The sequence below is a fragment of the Pongo pygmaeus genome, chromosome 10, assembly GCF_028885625.2.
Source record: "Pongo pygmaeus isolate AG05252 chromosome 10, NHGRI_mPonPyg2-v2.0_pri, whole genome shotgun sequence".
Lineage (NCBI taxonomy): Eukaryota > Metazoa > Chordata > Mammalia > Primates > Hominidae > Pongo > Pongo pygmaeus.
Genome location: NC_072383.2, coordinates 99398113 through 99420833, shown reverse-complemented (window position 1 = coordinate 99420833; position 22721 = coordinate 99398113). Strand labels below are relative to the sequence as shown.

The 22721-nt window shown below is 36.5% G+C and overlaps 1 protein-coding gene across 3 annotated transcripts in view; it reads right to left on the bottom strand.

The window, feature by feature from the left end:
• Positions 1-22721, bottom strand: part of ANO4 (anoctamin 4) — a 425083-nt gene that overhangs the window by 208432 nt on the left and 193930 nt on the right. For 2 of the 3 annotated variants that reach the window (XM_054444369.2, XM_063646629.1), the window contains one exon: positions 6333-6437. The exons of the other annotated variant lie outside the window; for it this stretch is intronic. In XM_054444369.2, coding sequence (XP_054300344.1) covers positions 6333-6437 — 105 coding nt within the window. The remainder of the gene's footprint in view (positions 1-6332; positions 6438-22721) is intronic. 3 annotated transcript variants of the gene reach the window in all.

The following is a 22721-nucleotide window of genomic DNA, read 5'->3' as shown; positions in this document are numbered from 1 at the left end:
TTCATTAGCCTTGGCGACCTTTCCATAACATAAAGTGAGGTCATTCATGCTCTGCATAAAAGATCCTCCAAGTCTACTGACCATAATTTCACCTTCTTTGGAAAGAGCATGAGCTCTGGATTCAGACAGACCTGAGTTCAAATGCCAGCCCTTCCACTTATTAGCTATTAGATTGGGATATTTAACTTATTCAAGCTTTAATTTCTTTATCTTCTAAATATGGAAATACAATTTCCCAGACAGAATGAATGATTGAGGAATAAAGACAAAGGTGGTAGCCAACACTTATACACCCCTGACTGTGTACCAGGCACTATGTTAAAGGCTTTACATAGATGTACTATTACTGTTTTCCTTTTACAGATGTGGAAATTAAGGCAAAGAGAGTTAAAGACTAAATAAAATAACATAGGTAAAAGGTCAGCCACAAAATTGCCAGACAAGATTACCTGCTCAATATATGCCAGCCCCCCCGCTCACCCCTATACCCCATACCCTGCCATCTGCTCCTCTGAAATGGCATGACCGTGCAGGTTAAAAATAAAATTGGAAATCAGGGCTAAAGAATTAGATTCAAAGTGACTCACTCGGTGTCACTGAGAAATGACTCACTCTCCTCAGCCACAAAAGTATACACCACCCCTAATGTAGGCACAGCTATATGATTATGTAGACACATGTGCAAGCACAAACAGACTGCAGGATAACAATGATCCCACAATCCTTTTAACTCCTCAGATCTCATTGCAAACACTATCTTGTGCCCTCTTTCCTTCATTAGAATCTGATGGAATACAACACAATCATGTGTTTCAGGGTATGGATGCCAGTCAAGAGTGTCCCTACAGTCTATATCCAGATATGGTGGGAATCATGAAAGGAAAAACTAGGAGCAAAACAAGAGGGGTGGGCAACAAATGGTAGGGGGATGAATGGTCTCTAAAAAGGGCTGGACATTGAAAATAATTTAAAGCGAGAATGAAAAAGTACAGTATAACCTTTGAATGACATGCTTCACAGTAGCTAGCTAATGTAATAAATACTCACATACATACACACACACATACACCTGATTCATGGACTGCAGAGCTTTAAGACATGATTCTCAATCAAGTTTCAGAAGGAAATATTTTAAAATGCTTACCTCTTAAAATGTTCGGATTTGAAAACTTTGGTGATTAAAAAAGCAGTGTTTTTCTTTTTGTTTATTTTTGTTTTAATAGATGCTACTGTACATAAGATTTGAGTAGGCACTCCACTCCTTAAACTATGGATGGAGGGTTTGAATCTTACTGGATGAACTCAAGAGTAGGAATTGCATTGTAATGTTGTTATCATTGCATCAAACTAAATCTATCTCCAAGTTCCCATTCCACCGGCTTCGTGGACAATTTAATTTCAGTTATTGCTGACACTCCCACTTTCCTGCCTCGTGTATCCAGAACTGTGCAAAGGTCCTAGGAGTTTTGTAAAGAGCAGAACATTTAGAAAGAGCAGTCAGGTGTCCAAGACACACTGGTTACTATTGGGCTGCCCGCTTTTCAAGTCTCCAGTGATTTCACACATTCACTCAATCACTAACAAATATTAGTAAGCACCTACCACACTCCATGCTCTGTTCAAGGCACTGGAGATAAAACAAAGAAACAGGAAGATGAGACTGCCCCCTTCCCAGCGACTCCTAAGTTCCTTTCTCAGGCCAGGAACTCTCTGTGTGACTGACAGTTCAGGTGGCTCCCGTGAAGTCCCCCAGGCATGCAACATAGCCATTCCCTCCCTTTCCATTCCCCCTACCAGAAGCCTGGCTCCCTCTATGGCGCATCTCTCCTGCAATTTCTTCTTCCATCCAAGCATCAGTCTTGGAAGCTCACGCTTTCAGAAAAAAAAGGCAGGAACTGTAGGTAACACAAAACTGCTGAAACAAAGGAGTTCAAGGAACCTGGCTACCATCTTGGAATGCAGAGTGAAGGGTGAGAATAGAGAGGAAGGGACAAATAACATCAAGGAAAAGAAACAAACACACATATACACACACACACACACACACACACACACACATACCCTTGTTATACTTTCACATGTAAATGCCTTTCCCTAAAAAGCAATCAAGTTGTTTTTGTATTGAACACCAAAACAAGATGTGATCTGGAAATGTTTTCATTTTTCCTGAATTAGACTTTGTACCAAACATCCACCACTGCCTTAAGGTATTATGCCTAGCACAATACCTGACACATGACAGGCAAGATGGATGGATGGTTAAAATAACTCTTTTCTTTTTAATAAGCTGTACATCTAATACGGAGGATCTGAAAAAGCACTTGAGTATGGCCAGCCACTCTAAGACATATTTAGAACAGATGAGGCTATACTTAGGGTATGCACACTAAAAGATAAAATACTGTAAATGTATTTTACAATGTAGAAGCATGGTAGCAAAGTTCTTGCATGAAGATGTGAAAATATAATACAATTTTAAAAACACAAAGTAGTTCATTTTTCCTAATCATTTTTATTTAATTTAGTATTTAGCAGAACAAGGACTAACATACAATTAAATATTGACTCTATCACATAGTAACCATATATCCTTGGGGAGCTATATTCAGTTTTTTCACCTTTAAAATGGAGAAAATCTTATCTATTATTACTTTGGGTTAAGATTGAAAAGAGATACTTTGGGAAAACACCATCATGGCTGGCCTAACCCAGACACTCAAGAAATGTTTGAAACACACACAAATACACACATGTAAGCATGCACATACGCACTTCTAGCTTGATCTTGAAGGTCTCATATATATATGTGTGCGTATATATATGTATATATATGTGTGTGTATGTATATGTATGTATACACACTATACATACATGCATACTATATATATATATATATACTATATATAAATAGTCACAACATTTGAAGAAAAAAGTGAAAATTTTCCATCATCTTGTTAATCTTAACAAAAAGGAGAGGAATTATACTGATGTTCAGAATTCCATATTCTTTTTTTTATTATACTTTAAGTTCTGGGGTACATGTGCAGAACGTGCAGGTTTGTTACATAGGTATACACGTGCCATGGTGGTTTGCTGCACCCATCAACCCGTCATCTACATTAGGTATTTCTCCTAAATGCTATCCCTCCTCTAGCCCCCCACCCCCCGACAGGACATGGATGACGCTGGAAACCATCATTTTCAGCAAACTAACACAAGAACAGAAAACCAAACACCGCATGTTCTCACTCATAGTGGGAGTTGAACAATGAGAACACATGGACACAGGGAGGGGAACATCACACACTGGGGCCAGTCGCAGAACTCCATATTCTTTACACACTTAACGATGGTCTCTCAAAGCTTTCCAGAAACGATAATCTAAGCTACAGTCCCTTAAAGTACCAAGCTACCTATTTTTATGCTTGGAGATTTCCATGAACTGGCTAAAAATTTCGATCATATTTGGAACCTAGATAGAGACTGAATGGCCCAAAATCTTTCCTTCCAGAAATGACCCAGCCTGTGTGGGCAGCTTCTCAAATCTAATTAGCACAAAACTTGTTTGCAACAAGAAAATAAATTCGTTCCAAAGCAGTAGAAAATGCATAAACTTATAAAGGGCTGGATTTGCATTTTAAAGTCAAGTAACATTTCCTTCTTCTTCTGTTAAGTTCTCATAAATTTATACTCCTCTACCTGTTCATAGAGAGATCACCCTTCTAAACTACAAAACAGTTAACATCAGATACACACGTCTTTACTAAGATCTGGTAATAAAAGTTACTATAAAAATAGTACCTTACTAACCTATAGCTCATTTTGATGCAAGTTCATTTTAGCCCCCACTCCTTAAATTTAAGTTCACCTGTAGCACTGGCATGGAAGCCAACTTTTATCATTTATTGAAAAAAAATTTAAACTCTTTGAGCACTGTACAACCTATCATCTTTCAAATCAAGTGAAGTAATTACATAATTTTATAACTTTCCATGAAAAGTTATTTTCTCTCCAATGTCTAATAATTTGATTTTTATTCTCCTGTGGAAATTTTTTCTCTTTTATTCATTAATGTAATATAAAGGGATTGTTCAACCAGAATAAATAGCTGATCCCCTTATATTCTTTGCTAAAAACATTTCTTTTAAAAGTAGCCTCATCTTCAGTTTCAGGATCCTTCACCTCAATGTGTTTAAATCCTGTACTGAGCATATTCATGAAGGAATTAAATGAAGGAACAAACAGCCATCATTGCAGTCCGGTCTCCATGATTATCATATTCCCCTGTCACTTAATTTCTTCCACCCTCAGTTGTTCCATCTGTAAGGTGGAGGTAATAATTATCTCATAAGGTCAACAGGACAGTATAATGATAAATGGGGATAACTAAAAAGCATAAAATTATTCATAAGAAAATTAACAAGAAAATGCAATGTCCCTAGGCATGGGCAAGGACTTCATGACTAAAACATCAAAAGCAATGGCAACAAACGCCAAAATTGATAAATGGGATCTAATTAAACTAAAGAGCTTCTGCACAGCAAAAGAAACTACCATCAGAGTGAACAGGCAACCTACAAAATGGGAGAAAATTTTCACAATCTACCCATCTGACAAAGGGCTAATATCCAGAATCTACAAATAACTCAAATAAATTTACAAGAAAAAACCAAACAACCCCGTCAAAAAGTGGGCAAAGGATATGAACAGACACTTCTCAAAAGAAGACATTTATACAGCCAACAGACACACGAAAAAATGCTCATCATCACTGGCCAGCAGAGAAATGCAAATCAAAACCACCATGAGATACCGTCTAACACCAGTTAGAATGGCAATCATGAAAAAGTCAGGAAACAACAGATGCTGGAGAGGATGTGGAGAAATAGGAACACTTTTACACTGTTAGTAGGAGTGTAAATTAGTTCAACCATTGTGGAAGACAGTGTAGCGATTCCTCAAGAATGTAGAACTAGAAATACCATCTGACCCAGCAATCCCATTACTGAGCATATACCCAAAGGATTATAAATCATGCTACTATAAAGACACATGCACACGTATGTTTATTGCAGCACTATTCACAATAGCAAAGACTTGGAACCAACCCAAATGTCCATCAATGCTAGACTGGATTAAGAAAATGTGGCACATATGCACCATGGAATACTATGCAGCCATAAAAAAGGATGAGTTCGTGTCCTTTGCAGGGACATGGATGAAGCTGGAAACCATCATTCTTGGCAAACGATCACAAGGATAGAAAACCAAACACCGCATGTTCTCACTCATAGGTGGGAATTGAACGATGAGATCATTTGGACACAGGGCAGGGAACATCACACACCAGGGCCTGTTGTGGGGTGGGGTTCTGGGGGAGGGATAGCATTAGGAGACATACCTAATGCAAATGACGAGTTGATGGGTGCAGCAAACCAACATGGCACATGTATACCTATGTATCAAACCTGTACGTTGTGCACATGTACCCTAGAACTTAGAGTATAATAATAAAAAAAGAAAAGAAAATGCAATGTCCCAAAACTAGAAGTAAGAAAAAGCTGCAATGGTTGTTTATACAATGTTCTTCACATCAAAATCCCTCAAATCCAACATGAGATAAATTATTTGATATTAAAAGAGGAGCTTCATCATCTAGAATTAGAGCTCTGATAATGAAATATCAATGGTAATGACTTAGTATGAGACACTGCATCACCAATCCTCAAGGCTAAATATTTAACTTGAGTAAATGTGTTGATTCTGATAAAATTCTGAGTGAAAGCTATAAAACAGAAATAAAATACTCAAAGAAGAGCAAACCTTGATTACTCAAAATGCTTAGAAAATGAGGGTTCACTTCTTGCATGCAGCCCATCATCAACGACTCCAGATATTCATTTTGGAGAAGAAGTTCCTGATTTCACCTTGCTCCACCAACATTTCCCTCTTATTACTTCCATTTGAGCAAAGGAATTGTATTTTGTTTTCTTAAAGGTTTTTCTTTGATTATGATTAATCAAGAAATCTAGAAATTTACAATACTCCGAGGTTTACTAAATATTATAACATGAAATACAATATACAGAATTGATCATTCTGCTATAGCTTTTTCAAAAATTCCACTATTATGTGATTTAATTTCACAAATTAAATCTCACTTTCACTATCTCCTCTAGTTTCAAAATTATTTTGCACAGTATCTCTTTCAAGACATCATTTTGTTAATATTTTTTAAAGCTTGGCATCTAAGGTTTTTAGTTTATTACCCCTCCCAAGTATTATAATAGTTTCTTCTCTCATGGAGAATTTAAAATTTGAGTGAAACTTACTTTCTTGTATTGCATTAAGAATCTCTGAAAAGTCCACATCACTCTTTGGCCCGTCAGGTAGTATTTGCATATCCAGCTGGTAGCCTTGCAAATCCACACCTCCTTCTAGAGAAATGAAAGATATTCATGGAGTTTGCACTGGTTATCAGAGAGTCTGTCATTAGGGTCCCAAGGAGAAGCTATGTCAAAATCCAAAGCGAATGGCTAGCTGGTTTGCCAATGATCCTCCTTCTTAGACAAAGGACTTCAAAAAAAAAAAAAAAAAAAGGAACATACACAAGCCATTTGCATTTTATGGGACCAAAAAGGTTCACTTGTATTTCCAATGCAAAAATAAGGCAACTATTTTTTTTTTACAAGGAAACACACTTCATAGTATTTACTGATAATTCCCTAGGTAAAAATATAACATAGCCTCTACCTAAGGATATTTAAAATTATTTTCAGCTTCCACATGGATTAAATGTGACATTAACACAAACACTTTATGATATCAGCTTCTTATTATAATAATTCATTCTTAAGGATGGATTAGATATTCTTGATATCACAGAAAACAAGGTATTAATACTTTGGTCCCTCATAATTAGACCTCCCTGATTCATCATTTATTTTTCAACTGTATCTGAATTTGAAAATTTATTCTATGAAGTAATTAAGCCTCTTGTTCTAGGTTTGTCTGATGTATTTTTGGCATGTTCTAAAGAAAGAAAGTTTTTATGCTGCTCCATACACCTATAGAACATTTAAGGAAGTCAAAGAAACCAAGGTAACAAAAAGTAGCTTTATCACAAACAATAAACCTTCCAAACCTTCTAAAAGCTTCTTTAAGTAACCAGTAAGAACGTCTCCAATTTGAGGAGTCTGCCAGGGCTAAAAAGCCAGTGCTAAAATAACCAGCCTGATGCATAAAATGGAACATGCCCTAGCTTCCAGTATTTTGTAGAAATTTTGTAGAAATCTCATAAGCTTAGGAGGTATACCCAGCCTTATACAAAATTTCAGTTACATTCCTAAAGCTCAAGAATAAGATAACTCACAGCCTCACACGAATGCTTATTCTAGGAGTAAAACACCTAAAAGTAACTTAATATTCTATTATATTTAATAGAAAATAAGCCTTGGGAGGGCAGGGACTTTGTCTGCATGCTATAACCCAAGCACTTAGAACAGGAGCTGGCACAAAGTAGATTCTCAACAAAGTAGATTCTCAGGCTGAATGAATGAATGAGGCCATGCAGTAATTATAAAACCAAAACAGTAGAGCTAAGAGCAAAGCTACAATCTCAGATTCTGGAGTCAAAGAGACCAAAGTTGAAATTCTTATTAGATAATGCTGAACCTCTCTAAATTTTAGTTTCCTCCTTTATGAAATAGGGATGATAACATACTCACAGAGCAGCCACTAGGATTAAATGTGATAATACACAAAAACCTTAGTTGTTACATAGTCAACACTCAATAAATAGCAGCTACAAGTATTACTATTATCATCCATAATAATTTATTAAAGCAACACTGGCATTTATATAGAGACAGACTAGGTATTGAACAATGTGAATAATGAAAAGGAAGTCCTAAGTCCATTCCTTGAGACCCCAGTATGCATTTCGGTGACTGTCAAGAACTGCTGTTTAACATTCCAGCCACAGCAGTGAACTTTTCAGATGCACTAATGCAGCTGCCTCATTGCAAAGTCTGAAGCTACCTATGAGAGAATTTCTTAGACTGGACAGACAAAGATGCCTTCCTGCTGGTCCAGAATTAAAATGGGTTATTTGCCTTTTTCTTCCATGGTCAGTTACTTCAAATGGGTAAAGAAAAGTTCTGATGCTTTTCAATCTCAACTAAGGCTAGTCTCAGCTTTGTTCTATTTGATGGCCAAAGACCTCATAATTACAACAATGACAAGAAAAATAACAAGAATATTCAATATCAGCCTGGCTCTGGGCTATGTACTTTATGATATCATTTAGTCTTTAATCTTGAAAAGAAGGTGCAATGCAATGGAGTAATTTGCCCAAAGTCACGTAGCTACTAAGGTGTAAAGATGTAATTGCAATCCATGCTCTTCACTAGTCTTTAAAATCCCCCATATCCAAGCAGTCACAAACACAGGCCATTGGAGATAAGAGAACTGGATTTGCCAAATAAATCCAACATAACCCAATAAAATGATCCTGTTCAGATCAAGACAAAACACATTACATAAGCTAAAAAACAAGTGACTTCCTAAATAGACTAATAAATAGAAGCCCCATTTATTTATTTGTTATTTGTCATAGGCAGGCACTCATAAACTCAGGTAGAAGTAGCTATGACTACTAGATAACTAGAATTTTTAATAACAAAGATTCCAAAAACCTTTGATAATTTTTTTAAATGTGAGAGGGCAGTATAGAAGTATAAGACACAAAAGAAACACCATAAAGGAGGCATACAGGTCATTAAATTCTGTCTTCAAAGAATATTTAATGACGTGGGAAAATGCTTGTTTATAATGAAAAGGTGAGGAAAACCAATACAAGAATAGAGTTAGATAGATAGATAGATAGATAGATAGATATATACATACATACATACATACATACATACATACATACATACATAGAGACATGTCCCAAGTACAGTCATGTCTCACTTAAGGATGGGATACTTTCTGAGAAATGCATCGGTAGATTTCATCATTGTGCAAAGATCGTAGAGTGTACTTACACAAACGTAGTTGGTATAGCCTACCACACACCTAGGTTACATGGTGTAGCCTATTGCTCCTAAGCTACAAACCTGTACAGCATGTTACTGTACTGAATACTGTAGTAACTGTAATACAATGGTATTTGAATACCTAAACACAGAAAGGGTACAGTAAAAATACAGTATAAGAGATAAAAATGGTCTCTCTGTATAGGGCATTTACCATGAATGGAGCTTGCAGGAATGGAAGTTGCTCTGAATGAGTCATTGAGTGGTGAGTGAATGTGAAGGCCTAAAATACTATTGCACATTAGTAGACTTTATAAACACTGTACACTTACGCTACATTAAATTTATTTAAAAATGTTTCTTTCTTCAATAATAAATGTATCTTATGGCAAGTTTTTACTTTGTAACCTTTTAGATTTTTTTTTACTTTTGACTGTTTTGTGATAACACTAAGCCTGAAACACAAACACATTTCATAGCTCCACAAAAATATTTTCTTTCTTTATATCCTTATTCTATAAGCATTTTTCTATGTTTTAAATTTAAAAACTTTTAAAAAACTTTTTTTTGTTAAAAATGAAGATACAAACACACACATTAGCCTAGGCCTACACAAGGTCAGGATTATCAATATCGCTTGTTCCACTGGAAGGTCTTAGGGGCAATAACATGAATGGAGCTCTCACCTCCCATGATAAAAATGTTCTCTTCTGGAATACCGCCTAAAGGACCTGCCTGAGGCTATCTTACAGTTAACTTTTTTTTTAATCAGTAAAAGGAGTATACTTTAAAATAACAATAAAAGGTAGAGTATATAAGCCAGTAACATTGTAGTTTATTATGATTGTCAAGTATTATATACTATAAATAACTGTATGTGCTATATTTTTATACAACTGGCAGCACAGTAGGTTTGTTTACACCGGCATCACCACAAACACGTGAGCAATGTATTGCACTATGACATTACAACACCTGCAACATCACTGGGCGATAGGAGTTTTTCAGCTCCATTATAATCTTAATGGGACCACCATGGTTTATGTGGTCCAACACTGATGAAAAAGTCATCATGCGGTGCATGACTGCATATTAAAAAACATACCATTTATATGACTAGAAAAATATAACAGGAAGAAAATACTCAAAATAGGTATAGAAGTTATCCCTCAGCTGTGAAATGATGGGTAGATTTTGTTTTATACTTTATGTTTTTATGTTTTTGAGAGAAAGTCTCACTTTGTCACCTAGGCTGGAGTGCAGTGGTGCGAACACAGCTTACTGCAACCTCAACCTCCTAGGCTTAAGCAATTCTCCTACCTCACCTCCCAAGTAGCCACGGGCTACAGGTGTGCACCACCATGCCTGGCTAATTTTTGTATTTTGTGTAGTGAAAGGGTTTTTCCATGTTTCACAGTCTGATTTTAAACTCTTGACCACAAGTGATCTGCCTGCCTCAGCCTTCCAAAGTGCTGGGATTATAGGCGTGAGCCATTGCACCTGCCCTTAGCATGAAACATTTTTATAACTTTAAAGACATGTAAAAATTCAAGAGTGGGATAGCAGAGATTAATAATTATTTACAGTTCAGGATTTAAGACTGAAAACAAAGATTGCAGATATTAAACCATAGATGTTAAATATCCAATTTAATATAACAGATTTTCTAAATTCATGTAATTTTTTAAAATGTATAAACCAAATAGCTTCAAAATGCAACATTCTCTTCATGCTAAATATTATGATCACACATAGAATACCCCAAATATAAGATATTTTTCTGTCTGTGCGCTAGAAGAAATACAGAATACTCTTTCATAGAGTATAATGTAATGGTCTGGAACTTCTGACAACAAGCCGTTCATTAAGTCTAACACCACAAAGGAGAGGGAGCTGTAAAACAAGGACTTTTATAAGCTTTCCTAAATGGAGAGTGATCAGTGTACCAATGAATCTTCAAAGATGACAATCTCCACCTTTAACTTATAGTGCCCAAGTGAAAGAGACTATGTGACTTCAATGTAAAAAATGTACTATGTCTATTTCGTACTTCTGATTTTATTTATTGTTATTCATATAGCTTTTTGTTATAATTTCTAAAAACCTAAGAATATGAGTTCTTTGCCATAGCCACAGATATCTTAGACTTTGGGTCAGAACACAAAGATTTGAAAAACTAGGCAAGATGGTAAAGATACTATAGATTCAAACTGAAGATTCTTTAAAATACAGCCCCACTGGGCATCAGTACTTAACATGCAATTAAGCACAATCCTAAGGAAACCTAAATAAATAAATTAAAGAGGGCAGCTAAGAAGATCCCTAAATATGTGGAAACACATTGAACAATTAAAAAAAATCAAGAATAGCTACAAAATCCATGTGATCTCCATTTTGTCTTTAAGTTTCCCCACATTTTATGGACAGAAGTGATTATACTCAACACTTAATTGTGATTCTGTAACCTTGGTAACAGCACTTACATTCAATAAAAAGTCTTTAGCTGGACAAGTAATATTTTTAAAATTCATTCTGTACCTAGCTTACAGCTAGGTACAGAATTTTTTTTTTTTTTAGACAGTCACACTCTGTCACCCAGACTGGAGTTCAATGATGCAATCGCAGCTCACTGCAGCCTCAACCTCCAGGGCATCAAAGCACTTTTACACAAGAGAAACAACAACAAAAAATGAGTTTCAAACATAAGTTTTTTGATTAGCAAATATGTCAATGCCTTCCCATCCACCTTTATCCATAGAAATCCCTTCTTGCTTTCAACAACTAGAATTCTCTGCTTCAGGAAGCATTTCTTGATCCTGATAAGTAAACACCATTTTTCTATCCACTGAACTCACATAGCTCTTTATATTTGGTCTTTTCTATAGTATATGTTTTCTATGAAAAATGAGGTAGAGCACCTAGCACAGTATGAAGCAGACAAAGAAAATGTTAAGTTCCTAGTTTTTCCATATCTAGATTTCTTCCTCATTGCTAGCACCTTCAACTAGACAGTAACACATTGAAGCCTAGGATCAAACTGTATCCCCCTTTTATCTCCTATAAAACCTAGAACAAGGCCTTGAACATATTAGTTGCTCAGTTAATGCTCTTTCACTGCAATTTCACATTATGAGTAACAATAATGAATATAAACTAAGAATATAAACTAAGAATAATGAATATAAACTAAGATGCTTTGATTTTTTTTTAGTCTACAATTTAAAGCATCTTGATAGGTTATCAGTAGATTACTGTGAAAGACATATTATAGATCATAACTTTTTCCTTTTTCAGTAAAATCTTGTTAAATTTTATCAAATAACAAACAAAATATCAAAGTACCAAAGGGCTTAAAATAAAAATCAATAGCTACCCTTTTTGCAATCCCTGTCCTCTTCCTCAGTGGAAAAAGGACTTTTAAGAGTCTCTGTTGGATCCTTCTACGTGTGTGTCCCATTGTTTCATGATTTTCCAATTTTATATACTACATATGGTTTTTCTGCTGTGACACATGACAATGTAACTTACATTACTGCCACTCTCCACTCGCCCTCCACTCACTCACCAAATCACCATTCTTAGTAATTTCATTAGATTGCCTTAGTTTAGTTACTTTAAATAAATCACTTAAAATTCCTTTCCTTGTTCAATCAATTATAGACATATCTCATATGTGTAAATTAACACAAGTGATCGAAAAAGGAGATACTGGCACTAAACTAACCTGGATTTGAATGCTACTTTTATGTGACCTTGACTCATTAAATAATAAACTCAATAAGCCTTATCTTTCTCATTGAAAAAATGGGAAACTAAAATTTTTGTAGGCTTTAGTATAAATGACAGACATTATACATAAATAATTTGGCCCATCATGTTAGATCTAGGTGCTTCACTACAAATTTGATATGATATTCATTCTCTGCAAAACGAGGGCCTACTCCAGGTTTGGGGCCTAGGCTAAGTAAAAACAATTCCACTTTAAAAATCTTGTAATCTGGGACTTGGAATAGTTACTTCATATTGAAACCAAAATAAAGGAAAGTCTGACAAATCAGCTCTTACCCTCCCCATGTCACAGAAAAGATGGGGAGTGTGTAAAGTAGACTTAAGAGGACAAATGATATTTTCTATGATAGCCTCATAATAACTGTTGCTAGAGCTGAGCTTCTGTCTACATTCTATTTATATTCTACAAATAAAAATTGGTAGTTCCTGTCCTGAGAGGTATACTTAATACAAATCCTCAAACACAGCATTTTTTATAGAATAGGTAGCAGTGATATTTCAAAACTTGAGCTACATATCTAAAATAAATCCTCACATGTAATATTTTTGGACTTAAGAGGCGGCAAAGACCCCATTTTCTAAACTGGGAGTTTTGTATTGAACTCCCTGTAGGTGAATTCTGTGTTCCTATGACAGTATTGAGATGGAGAATGGTGTTAAGAAAGGAGGGAGGGCTGGGTGTGGTGGCTCATACCTGTAACCCCAGAGCTGCAGGAGGCTGAGCCAGGAGGACTGCTTGAGACCAGAAGTTCAAGACCTACCTGAGCAATATAGCAAGACCTCCATCTCTAAAAAAATAATATAAAATAAAATTAGCTGGGCACATTGGTGCATACCTGTAATCCCGTCTTCTTGGGAGACTAAAGCGGAAGGATCGCTTGAGCCCAGGAGTTTGAGACTGAAGTAAGCTATGATCATGCCACTGCACTCCATCCTGGGCAACAGAGTCCTTGTCTCTTAAAAAAATAAAAATAAAAATAAAAAAGAAGGGAGGGAGGTCCATTCCGTCTTTACAGACTTTCCCAGCATCAGCCAGTGTTCAAGATAAGTCTTTGAAGAAGAGAGACAGGAAACGAATTCAGCTCTTCTGGAGAATATGAAATTGGAAACCATAGATTTACATGAAGGAAATGCCACTGGTTCTGAAAAAAAGCTCCATCTTGTTTTTTTTAACATTATTTGTAGTACTTACCAAAATCCTTTTTTTGTGTGTGGCATAAACTAAAAAAGCTTCACAATAGAAGATGCTTCATAAGTGTAAAAAATATTCATGTCATTTTATTAGTATTGTGTAAAACTATAAATCTTATGATGTTGTAAGTTCATTCTTTTACAACAGAAAGCTTGGCTCATATTAGCAGGAATAAACATATTGATTCACCCATACTAGTCACTATAAGGCTAAAGCTATTCCCTCAAATGATTAATGCTGAGTAGTCCTAATGGCCAAGTTCTTTACTGGGTCCTGATGGGAGAACCACATTTGGCTAACAACAGGCAGATATTTCTCAGGTCTAAAATGGAAATAATAATTCTACTGCATCAGCCAGTAATGGCTCTCCTTCAGCAGAATTGCTTCCATGTTTTCCAGGATTGGTAAGATCATGATCTCCTAAGTTATAATGCATCCCTGCACTAAAAGTTCCCTAGAGGGCCTGGAAGTCAGAATTGCAAAGCTTCAAATAGCAAGAAGGATTTGTGAATCACATAGGCAGAATTCTGTGGTGTCTTCCAATCTCCTAGATGCTGAGGTCTATTGTGATGATAAGGACTCTTGCAGATGAGGAGAAGAGACAAACTCAGGATTAGGAGGCATTACAGAACAGAAACTGTGCAATTTTCAGCCTCACCAAATGTTGTTTACTCTTTTGTCTTGAATGATAAGTCTTTATACATGAAGGGCTTGAGATAAATGTGAGAAGGAATATTGCCCTTGCAAAATGACAATCCTCAAAAACGCTAGGACTCTGCCCCTCTTGTGCATCAACCTGTCAGCTCAAACTCAGACTATCAAGGAAAGTAAAAGCTCACTATTAACTGACTATCCACCATGACTAAGGGCTTAGGCTTTTAAATCTCAACTCTACTAGTTATAGTTGTATAATCCTGAGCTAAATGGTTAAAGCATCCCACCCTATCTTCAGCAGATACATTCCAAGACCCCCAGTGGATATCTGAAACTGTGGATAGTACTGAACCCTATATATATGCTTTTTTTTCCTATACATACATACCTATGATAAAACTTAATTTCTAAATTAGGAACAATAAGAGATTGACAACAATAACTAATAACAAAATAGAACAATTATAGCAATAATGATAAAATAGAACAACTTCTCTCTGTCTTTCTCTCAGAATTCTTATTGTAACTGAAACGATGAAAAACAAAACTATGGATAAGGTGCGCATTGCTGTACTTAAATCTCTTCAAGCTTCTAAAATACAAAATTATTTTAAATAGCCTCAGGCAGAAGAAGCAGTTTTAAATTCCACAAAACACAATGCTCTTTTCCAGAAATTAATCATTTGCTTTCCTTTGTGGCTGCCTTTTTATGGCTCTTCTTCATTCACTTTCTGTGCTCAAAAGGTTGTAAAATGATTTTTCAGAAAATTCCCTCTAAATGCATCCTATAGATCAAAATGTGTGTGTATATGTCCCTCAGTAAAATGAAAAGCAAATGCAAATAAGAGAAGAATGTGGTATGTATTTTTAGAAAAAAAATATTGTTACTCAGCAAATGATAGCAAGGAACACAGATACCAATGCCCACATTTGCCAGGGACCAAAATAGCTTGTTTTCCTAAGCACCCCCACCTATTGACTAAACTCACATCACACATCTAAAAAAACCCACTTAAAGAGGAAGAGATTCAAATGAAGGATAATTAGAGTGTTATTTCTAAACCACAGCACTAACTGTTCTGAAAGGCACCACATTCACCTTCAATGCAATGAGAAATAAAACAGAAGTCCAAAGTAGCCCTTGTCACTTTTTCCATACAATTTTATCTTCCAGCCACCCCAAAAATCCATTCACAAATAGGAAGACTGATTATCTCATCCACACTTCAGTTCTGTTCAAGAGAACAGCCAGGTTCCTTAGATCCTATAAGCAAACCTCAGCCACACTTCTCAATAAAGTGTCTATTTTCAGAAAAGGGGATAGAAAGCCCCCAAAATTTCACTCTCAACTAATGCTCATCTTCAAGAAAAAAAAGTTGACACCGTGGAAAAAACACTCATAATAACTTTTTTTTTTTTTTGAGACGGAGTCTCGCTCTGTCACCCAGGCTGAAGTGCAGTGGCACAATCTCAGCTCACTGCCACCTCCGTCTCCCGGATTCAAGCGATTCTCCTGCCTCAGCATTTTTTTTTAATTTTTTTTTCTTTTTTTTTTTTTGAGACAGAGTCTTGCTCTGTTACCCGGGCTGGAGTGCAGTGGCGCGATCTTGGCTCACTGCAACCTCTACCTCCCAGGTTCAAGCGATTCTCCTGCCTCAGCCTCCCTAGTAGCTGAGATTACAAGCCTGCACTACAATGTCTGGTTAATTTATGTATTTTTAGTAGAGACGGGTTTCACCATGTTGGCCAGGCTGGTCTCGAACTCCTGACCTCAGGTGATCTGCCCACCTCAGCCTCCCAAAGTGCTAGGATTACGAGCACGAGCCACCACGCCTGGCCTCGTAAGAAATTAAATACCTGGGTTTTATTTGGGGTCTCTCAATTGCTAATTTTGTACTTTTGAGCTAGTAACTTCACTTCCTATGCCATAGTAAAACAGGCATAATTCCACCTCACAGACTGCTATGAGGACTAAATGAAATGCAGGAGGAAAATTTGTGAAAGCCCTTTGGAAACAACAGAATATCAAGTAAATGTAGGGTTGCAGTATTATGATTGTTATTCTAAAGATTGGTCATATATTTATCTTTTCCTTATTTTTGTTTCCCTAAAGCATGAGTTTATCCTGACTCTTGGCAGAACTAGGAACAAGTCTTTCTTGGCTGTCCTTCTTCTTTTAAAAGTCTCTCCTTATTGGTCCTCTCCTCTCCCTCTCCCCACAGCTTCTGGTCCTGCTCTTTAAAGGGAGAAACAGGATACAGTCTGTTCCCTAATTTGAGACCAGGCCTTGACATTGGTTCCAGAAAGTAATCTTTGAAACTCAGGGAAATAGGAATGAATTCTATTATATGAGAACCCAAAAAAGGGAGGATGAAAAACAAAAGTCCAGAGCATAGTAGACCAAAAAGAGAAGTTACAAAGTGGACATCACTTACATTGAAGGAAATAATAAACTGTGAAGATGATTACACAAGCAATCAACAGAACCTAACTGGTCCCTTCTTTAGTATGGTTTTCTTACGCTAAGGTTTGAGCTACTGCAGGGCTTTTAATTTAAATTTTCTAAGGCTTTTTTACGATAATTTGCTAGAAATGTTTCTGCCAAGTTGTGTGAAGAAGAAAGTAATAGCACATTAAATGAGAGAATAGGAACACCTGAGCTAGAATCCTGCCTTCACCATTTACTGGCTGTATAACCTTAGGCAAGGTACTTACCCTTCTTCATGCCTTAGTTTCCCCAACCATAAAATAAGGAAAATAGCATGAGAATATTATGGGAATTAAATGAGATAATGAATGAAAATAGTTGAACAGTTTTTGAGGTTGGGAATATTGTAGAGGGCTTAATATATTGTAGCTATAATTTTATTATTATCAAACTATGCATTTAATGCCTAAGTATACAGACAGTACTAATCATTCTAGCTGTTTGGAAACAAGAAAATCCTAATGTTTCTCTCCTGGAAAATCAATTATGTCCTAGCATTTAAATACTAGATAGATTCTTAGGGAACAATAATCATGCATAAATGTGGAAAGGGCCATAGGTTTTAAAAAGTGAGATAAAAGAAACTGTATTAGAAATTACTTAAGAATGACACATATCGGCAAAACATTATTTTACAAATTCTAAATGAGACTAAAGGACATATTCTGTGATTAATGACACTTCTCTAGGATTGTATGATGGGTCTAACAGGTAAGGAAAAAGCAATAGAAGAAGTATTTTAGATTTCAGAAAGCTTTCAATTCTATTTTATATGGCATAGTCATTAGCCGGGATAATTTGATCTATATCCACTAAGCTTTATAGTTTCAAACTCAAAAAAATCAAAATCAGTGCTTCAGTTTACTACGCTCTTGAGCCTTAAATTATAGTCCCAAACCTAGTACCATTTACCACTTAAATTTTTGGTCCATAAAGGAAGCAGAAAATAATATTCTTTAATTATGAGTGTCTAAAGGATAAGGTCAAAATGAAATTGATAAACAGGAGAAAGAATTGAAACAATCAGAAGGAAAGAGAAACCACACAAATACAAGATGAAGATGAATGGCTTCTGTATTTACACAGCATAATGAGAGACCATCTTATTGGTATTCTAGCACAAGTTAACTGGGAAACTGCTAAATGAAGTGGTGACTAAGATAACAAGGATTCTGGGGCATAGGTACTTTCAGGGTTCTGAATTTTGCTTATCATGATGGTGACAAGAAAAATGATTTCTTTATTTATCAACCATTTATTACTGAACACCAAGTATGTGCCAAAAATCAAACTGGACATTCTACACAAATTATTTAATTGCCATAACAAGGCTATGTAGCATTGCCAGACACAATACATTACAATACAGGATGTCCTGCTAAATCTGAATTTCAAACAAACAATATAATTTTTTATTATGTGTGTCGTATGCAATATTTGGGACATACTTTCAAAAATACTTGTTTATCTGAAATTTAAATTTAATTGGGAACACTGTATTTAATTTGGCAGCCCTAATACTATAAGGTAGGTATTAATTTCCTCATTTTACTGATGTAGAAACTAAGATTCAGAGAAATTAAGTAATTTGTCCAAGGCTGTAATAGCCATCAGGTGACATATCTAGCTTTTAAACACCTAATGACAAAGCTTGCTTTCAGAACCAGTGTAATGCACCGTTCCTATCACTATGCTCTTTCCTGCATCTGAATGGTCATGCCTCTTCTTCCTGTTGAAATCCTAGTTGACCTTCAAAGTCAAATTGGTAGACCATATGTCTTTTGAGTCTTTCTAAATTCTCCTCAGCATAATAAGGGTATGCTGTCATAACCTTATTTATTTCTCTGTTCCAGCCCTTAATACAGTTTGACTTCTATCATAGCAGCTTAAGCACATGTCCCTGTAGTGGGCATTCTTCCACATAAAGTTGTTTCCTAACATCACCTCTATTTCCTTTTGGGGAAGTCCCTCTCCCTTGCTGTGTGTAGTCAAGGTGGCAGAAGAAATCAAGGAGTCCTACCCTCCCACTATGAAGGCTGAAGGGAGAGGTCTTCTGTCCTATCATTTGTCTCAGCACTGTCTGTCCAACCAACAGAAAAGTGCATAGCCAATAGAACTGTCCTCCTAAATCTTCAAAACGTGAGCCAAACGACGCAAAACTAGAAAAACCGGTAAGAATTCAATCATTCCAGATAGTCAAATAGAAGATATTCTATTCTAATCAAATAGCTATTCTTGATTTCTCTACTCCTTTTCCAAGGTTGGCTCTTTAGGTTTTCCATCCACATTCTTCAAATTTAAATTCCTTCTTTGTTTGGATTAAATGATTAGTTTCTCTTGTTGGTAACAAAGAACCCTGACTGATTGTCTCTCTTGGACATGACTGAGCACCTTAAGACCCATGTTTAATAGAGTTCTGCACCATTTCAAAATACTCCAAGGAGGGCAACTTCCCAATAAATCCTTGTTAGTAAACAGTAGGCACTCATAAATGTTTGTAAACTCAAAGGGGGATAAACAAACTGAAATTGTTCAGGCAGATGGACAATTTCTTGCAGAAAATCTACAAGACTCCCAAATTCTCTCTTTTTGTACTTAGTAACCAGTCTGAGTGGGCCTTAGAGAACACTTCGGGAACAGGGATTATTAACTTTGTAAAAAATAGATGAATGACTTAATAGGCCTCAATATGACTAAATTGTCCAAGCTGCTTCTAAGATCTATGACTCACTGCACATAAGAAACTCAGTTTGAGAGCTCTTCCATAATCTCCCAACGGAGAACTATGATGCATTTGTGCAAGTACACTAAAAATAAAGAGAATGGAACTGAAATCATATTCTACCTTGCCAGAATAATATGAGTTTTAAAAATACTTTTCTTAAATAACAAGTTTCTAATTGTAACTTAATATATTTTTTCTTAATTATAATTCTAGGCTAGAGGATTGGCTTTATTTATATTTTCAACCAATACTCGACATATGTAGGGTTTAAGGATCTATGATAAAGTGATGGGTAGATAAGTAAAGTGATGTTTTTTTGTTTTGTTTTGTTTTTGTTTTTTTGAGATGGAGTTTTGCTCTTGTTGCCCAGGCTGGAGTGCAGTGGCGCGATCTTGGCACACCGCAACCTCCGCCTCCCAAGTTCAAGCGATTCTCCTGCCTCAGCCTCCCAAGTAGCTGGGATTACAGGCATGCACCACCACGTCCGGCTAATTTTGTATTTTTAGTAGAGATGGGGTTTCTCCATGTTGGTCAGGCTGCTCTTGAACTCCTGACCTCAGCTGCTCCACCCGCCTCAGCCTCCCAAAGTGCTGGGATTACAGGCGTGAGCCACCATACCCGTCCAAGTGATGTTTTTAAGGTGAGGGAAGAGACTTGAGATATTAAGTCACACTGTGGGCTGAATTAGCCCATGTTGATAAAACACTATTAGGACATATCTTAATAACATTTGTTTAATTGTATTATAGTAATATCAACACAGGATATCAATTAAAGGAAAGGACAGACTGAATCTACACTGCCTGCATTTGACTTTAATGGAATACTCAATTCTGGGCACTGCATTTTCAAAGAGATAGCAATGAAACAAGAATGGTTCTAAGAGTGGAGAGGGTACAATGGTAAAGAAGTTGAATATCATGTCATTCAAGGAAGCACTGAAGACACTAGGAAATGTTTCACCTGGAAAATAGCTAGGGATGAGTTTCTTAAACAACTGAAGGATTGTCATATGAAAGAAAAGTTAAGATTTACACCATATAACTTCAGAATGCTAACCTATATCTGGTGAGTAGAACAGATTTTGACAAACAACATATAATCATTTATTAAGAACCTACTAGGGACAATGCATGATGTTAGGAGTGACAGAAGATACAAAGATGAATTGAGGAGAGTTCCTGCCTTCTGGGAGAACTATAAGACCATAGAAACAGATGGACTTTGATAAGGCTTCTAAGTTCTGTGGAAGTGTGGGGAAGTAGGGGAACAATTCCGACTATAAGATCTAGAAAGCTTCTTGGAGGAAGCGGAATTTGAGTTACATTTTGAGGAATGAGAAGGGCTAGTAGACACTCATTAGGGGAAGGGATATTCCAAGATGAGAGAGGAGCTTGAGCAATGGCAAAGAAATGGAAGAGTAAAAGCCTACTTGAGAAATACTAAAAAGCCTGTGGATGCCTGAAGCTGAATAACATGGATAATGACAGTGTAAAATGAGATAAGCCTGGAAAAGCAGGGAGAGGCTAAATTGGAGAGGGCTTGAAAAGCTGGGCTCACAAGGCTGCACTTTCTTCTGGAGAGCTATAACACTTTTAAGAAGAGGAGGGCTGATACTAATTATCTTCTCTGGAGGAGAACCTTGGTGTCTGAGAGAACTACTGAAGACAATTGTCCAACATCTAAAACCTTCCACTGGGCTCTCCAGAATTCTCTGAATGTCATCAATCTCTTCTCAGATTGCCCCATTCACCTTCTTGCTCTAAGGAAAACCTGGGTCTTCCCAGTGGTCGTGCTCCCCTGTGGCTCTTTCACTTAGAACTGTTTTTCTCCAATAGCCCTGGCACCAACGCATCTGAAGGAGGAGTAGATACCTTTCTTGAGTCTCAAATCCACCTTCAGACCATTCTTCTTCCCTCTTCCCCAAACACCTTCAGCCTTGAATCTCAAGTTGTTATACTACATCATCTTCTACCCTTTATCTTTGTATTCTCCTGCTACCTGCCAGATCATGTTCCCTTATTTCTCAATAAAGTTAATGCCTGGCTTATCATTCTTCCCAAAACTACTCAATTCTTGACTCAATCATTTTCACATCTTGGCCTCTCAGTCCCTAGGAATTTTTTCATTCAATGATCTTGCCTTCTACCCTTTATAGTTCCTTATTTTGTACCTTGGCCTAAACCTTGTCACTACCAGTAACAGCATCTTGTGTTGATATTACTATAATAAAATTAAATAAATGTTATTAAGATATATGCCACAATATTAGTGCCACACATTCCATTCTCTTACCACCTCTCTTATCCTTCCAGATCCTCCTTCTATTACCCTAACCCCAACACTTTGTTGAACCCTCTGGGAACTTCAACTGATTGATCCTACCAACTTTTCACTGTACCTCCTTCCCTTGATGTCTTGTACCCTCTTTACCAAATCACAAAATGAAATCACTATCATCACTCCCTTCCATGCACCTTTGATTCCCTTTCTCTCTTTCCTACTTCCTTGGAAAAACCACACTGCTGTTCAAATCCAACTCACCACCAACTCTATGTCTTTACTCATGTAGCTACACAAAATTAAAAACTACACAATGATGATAACTAGTCCTACTTTAGTTTCATGACTATGAATCTCCAATCCCCTTTAATGTGAGTTGGCAAACATATTTCCCCTCTCCATATCTTTCTTTCTCTCTCTCTTTCTCCCTGTGGCTCCATTCTCATTCTCAGAGATGACCTTGCTTCTCACATTAAAGATAAAGCTGACAACATAGGAAAAGAAATTAGACCCTCAGCACACCTGCCAATATCTACATACGCCTCCTTCCCA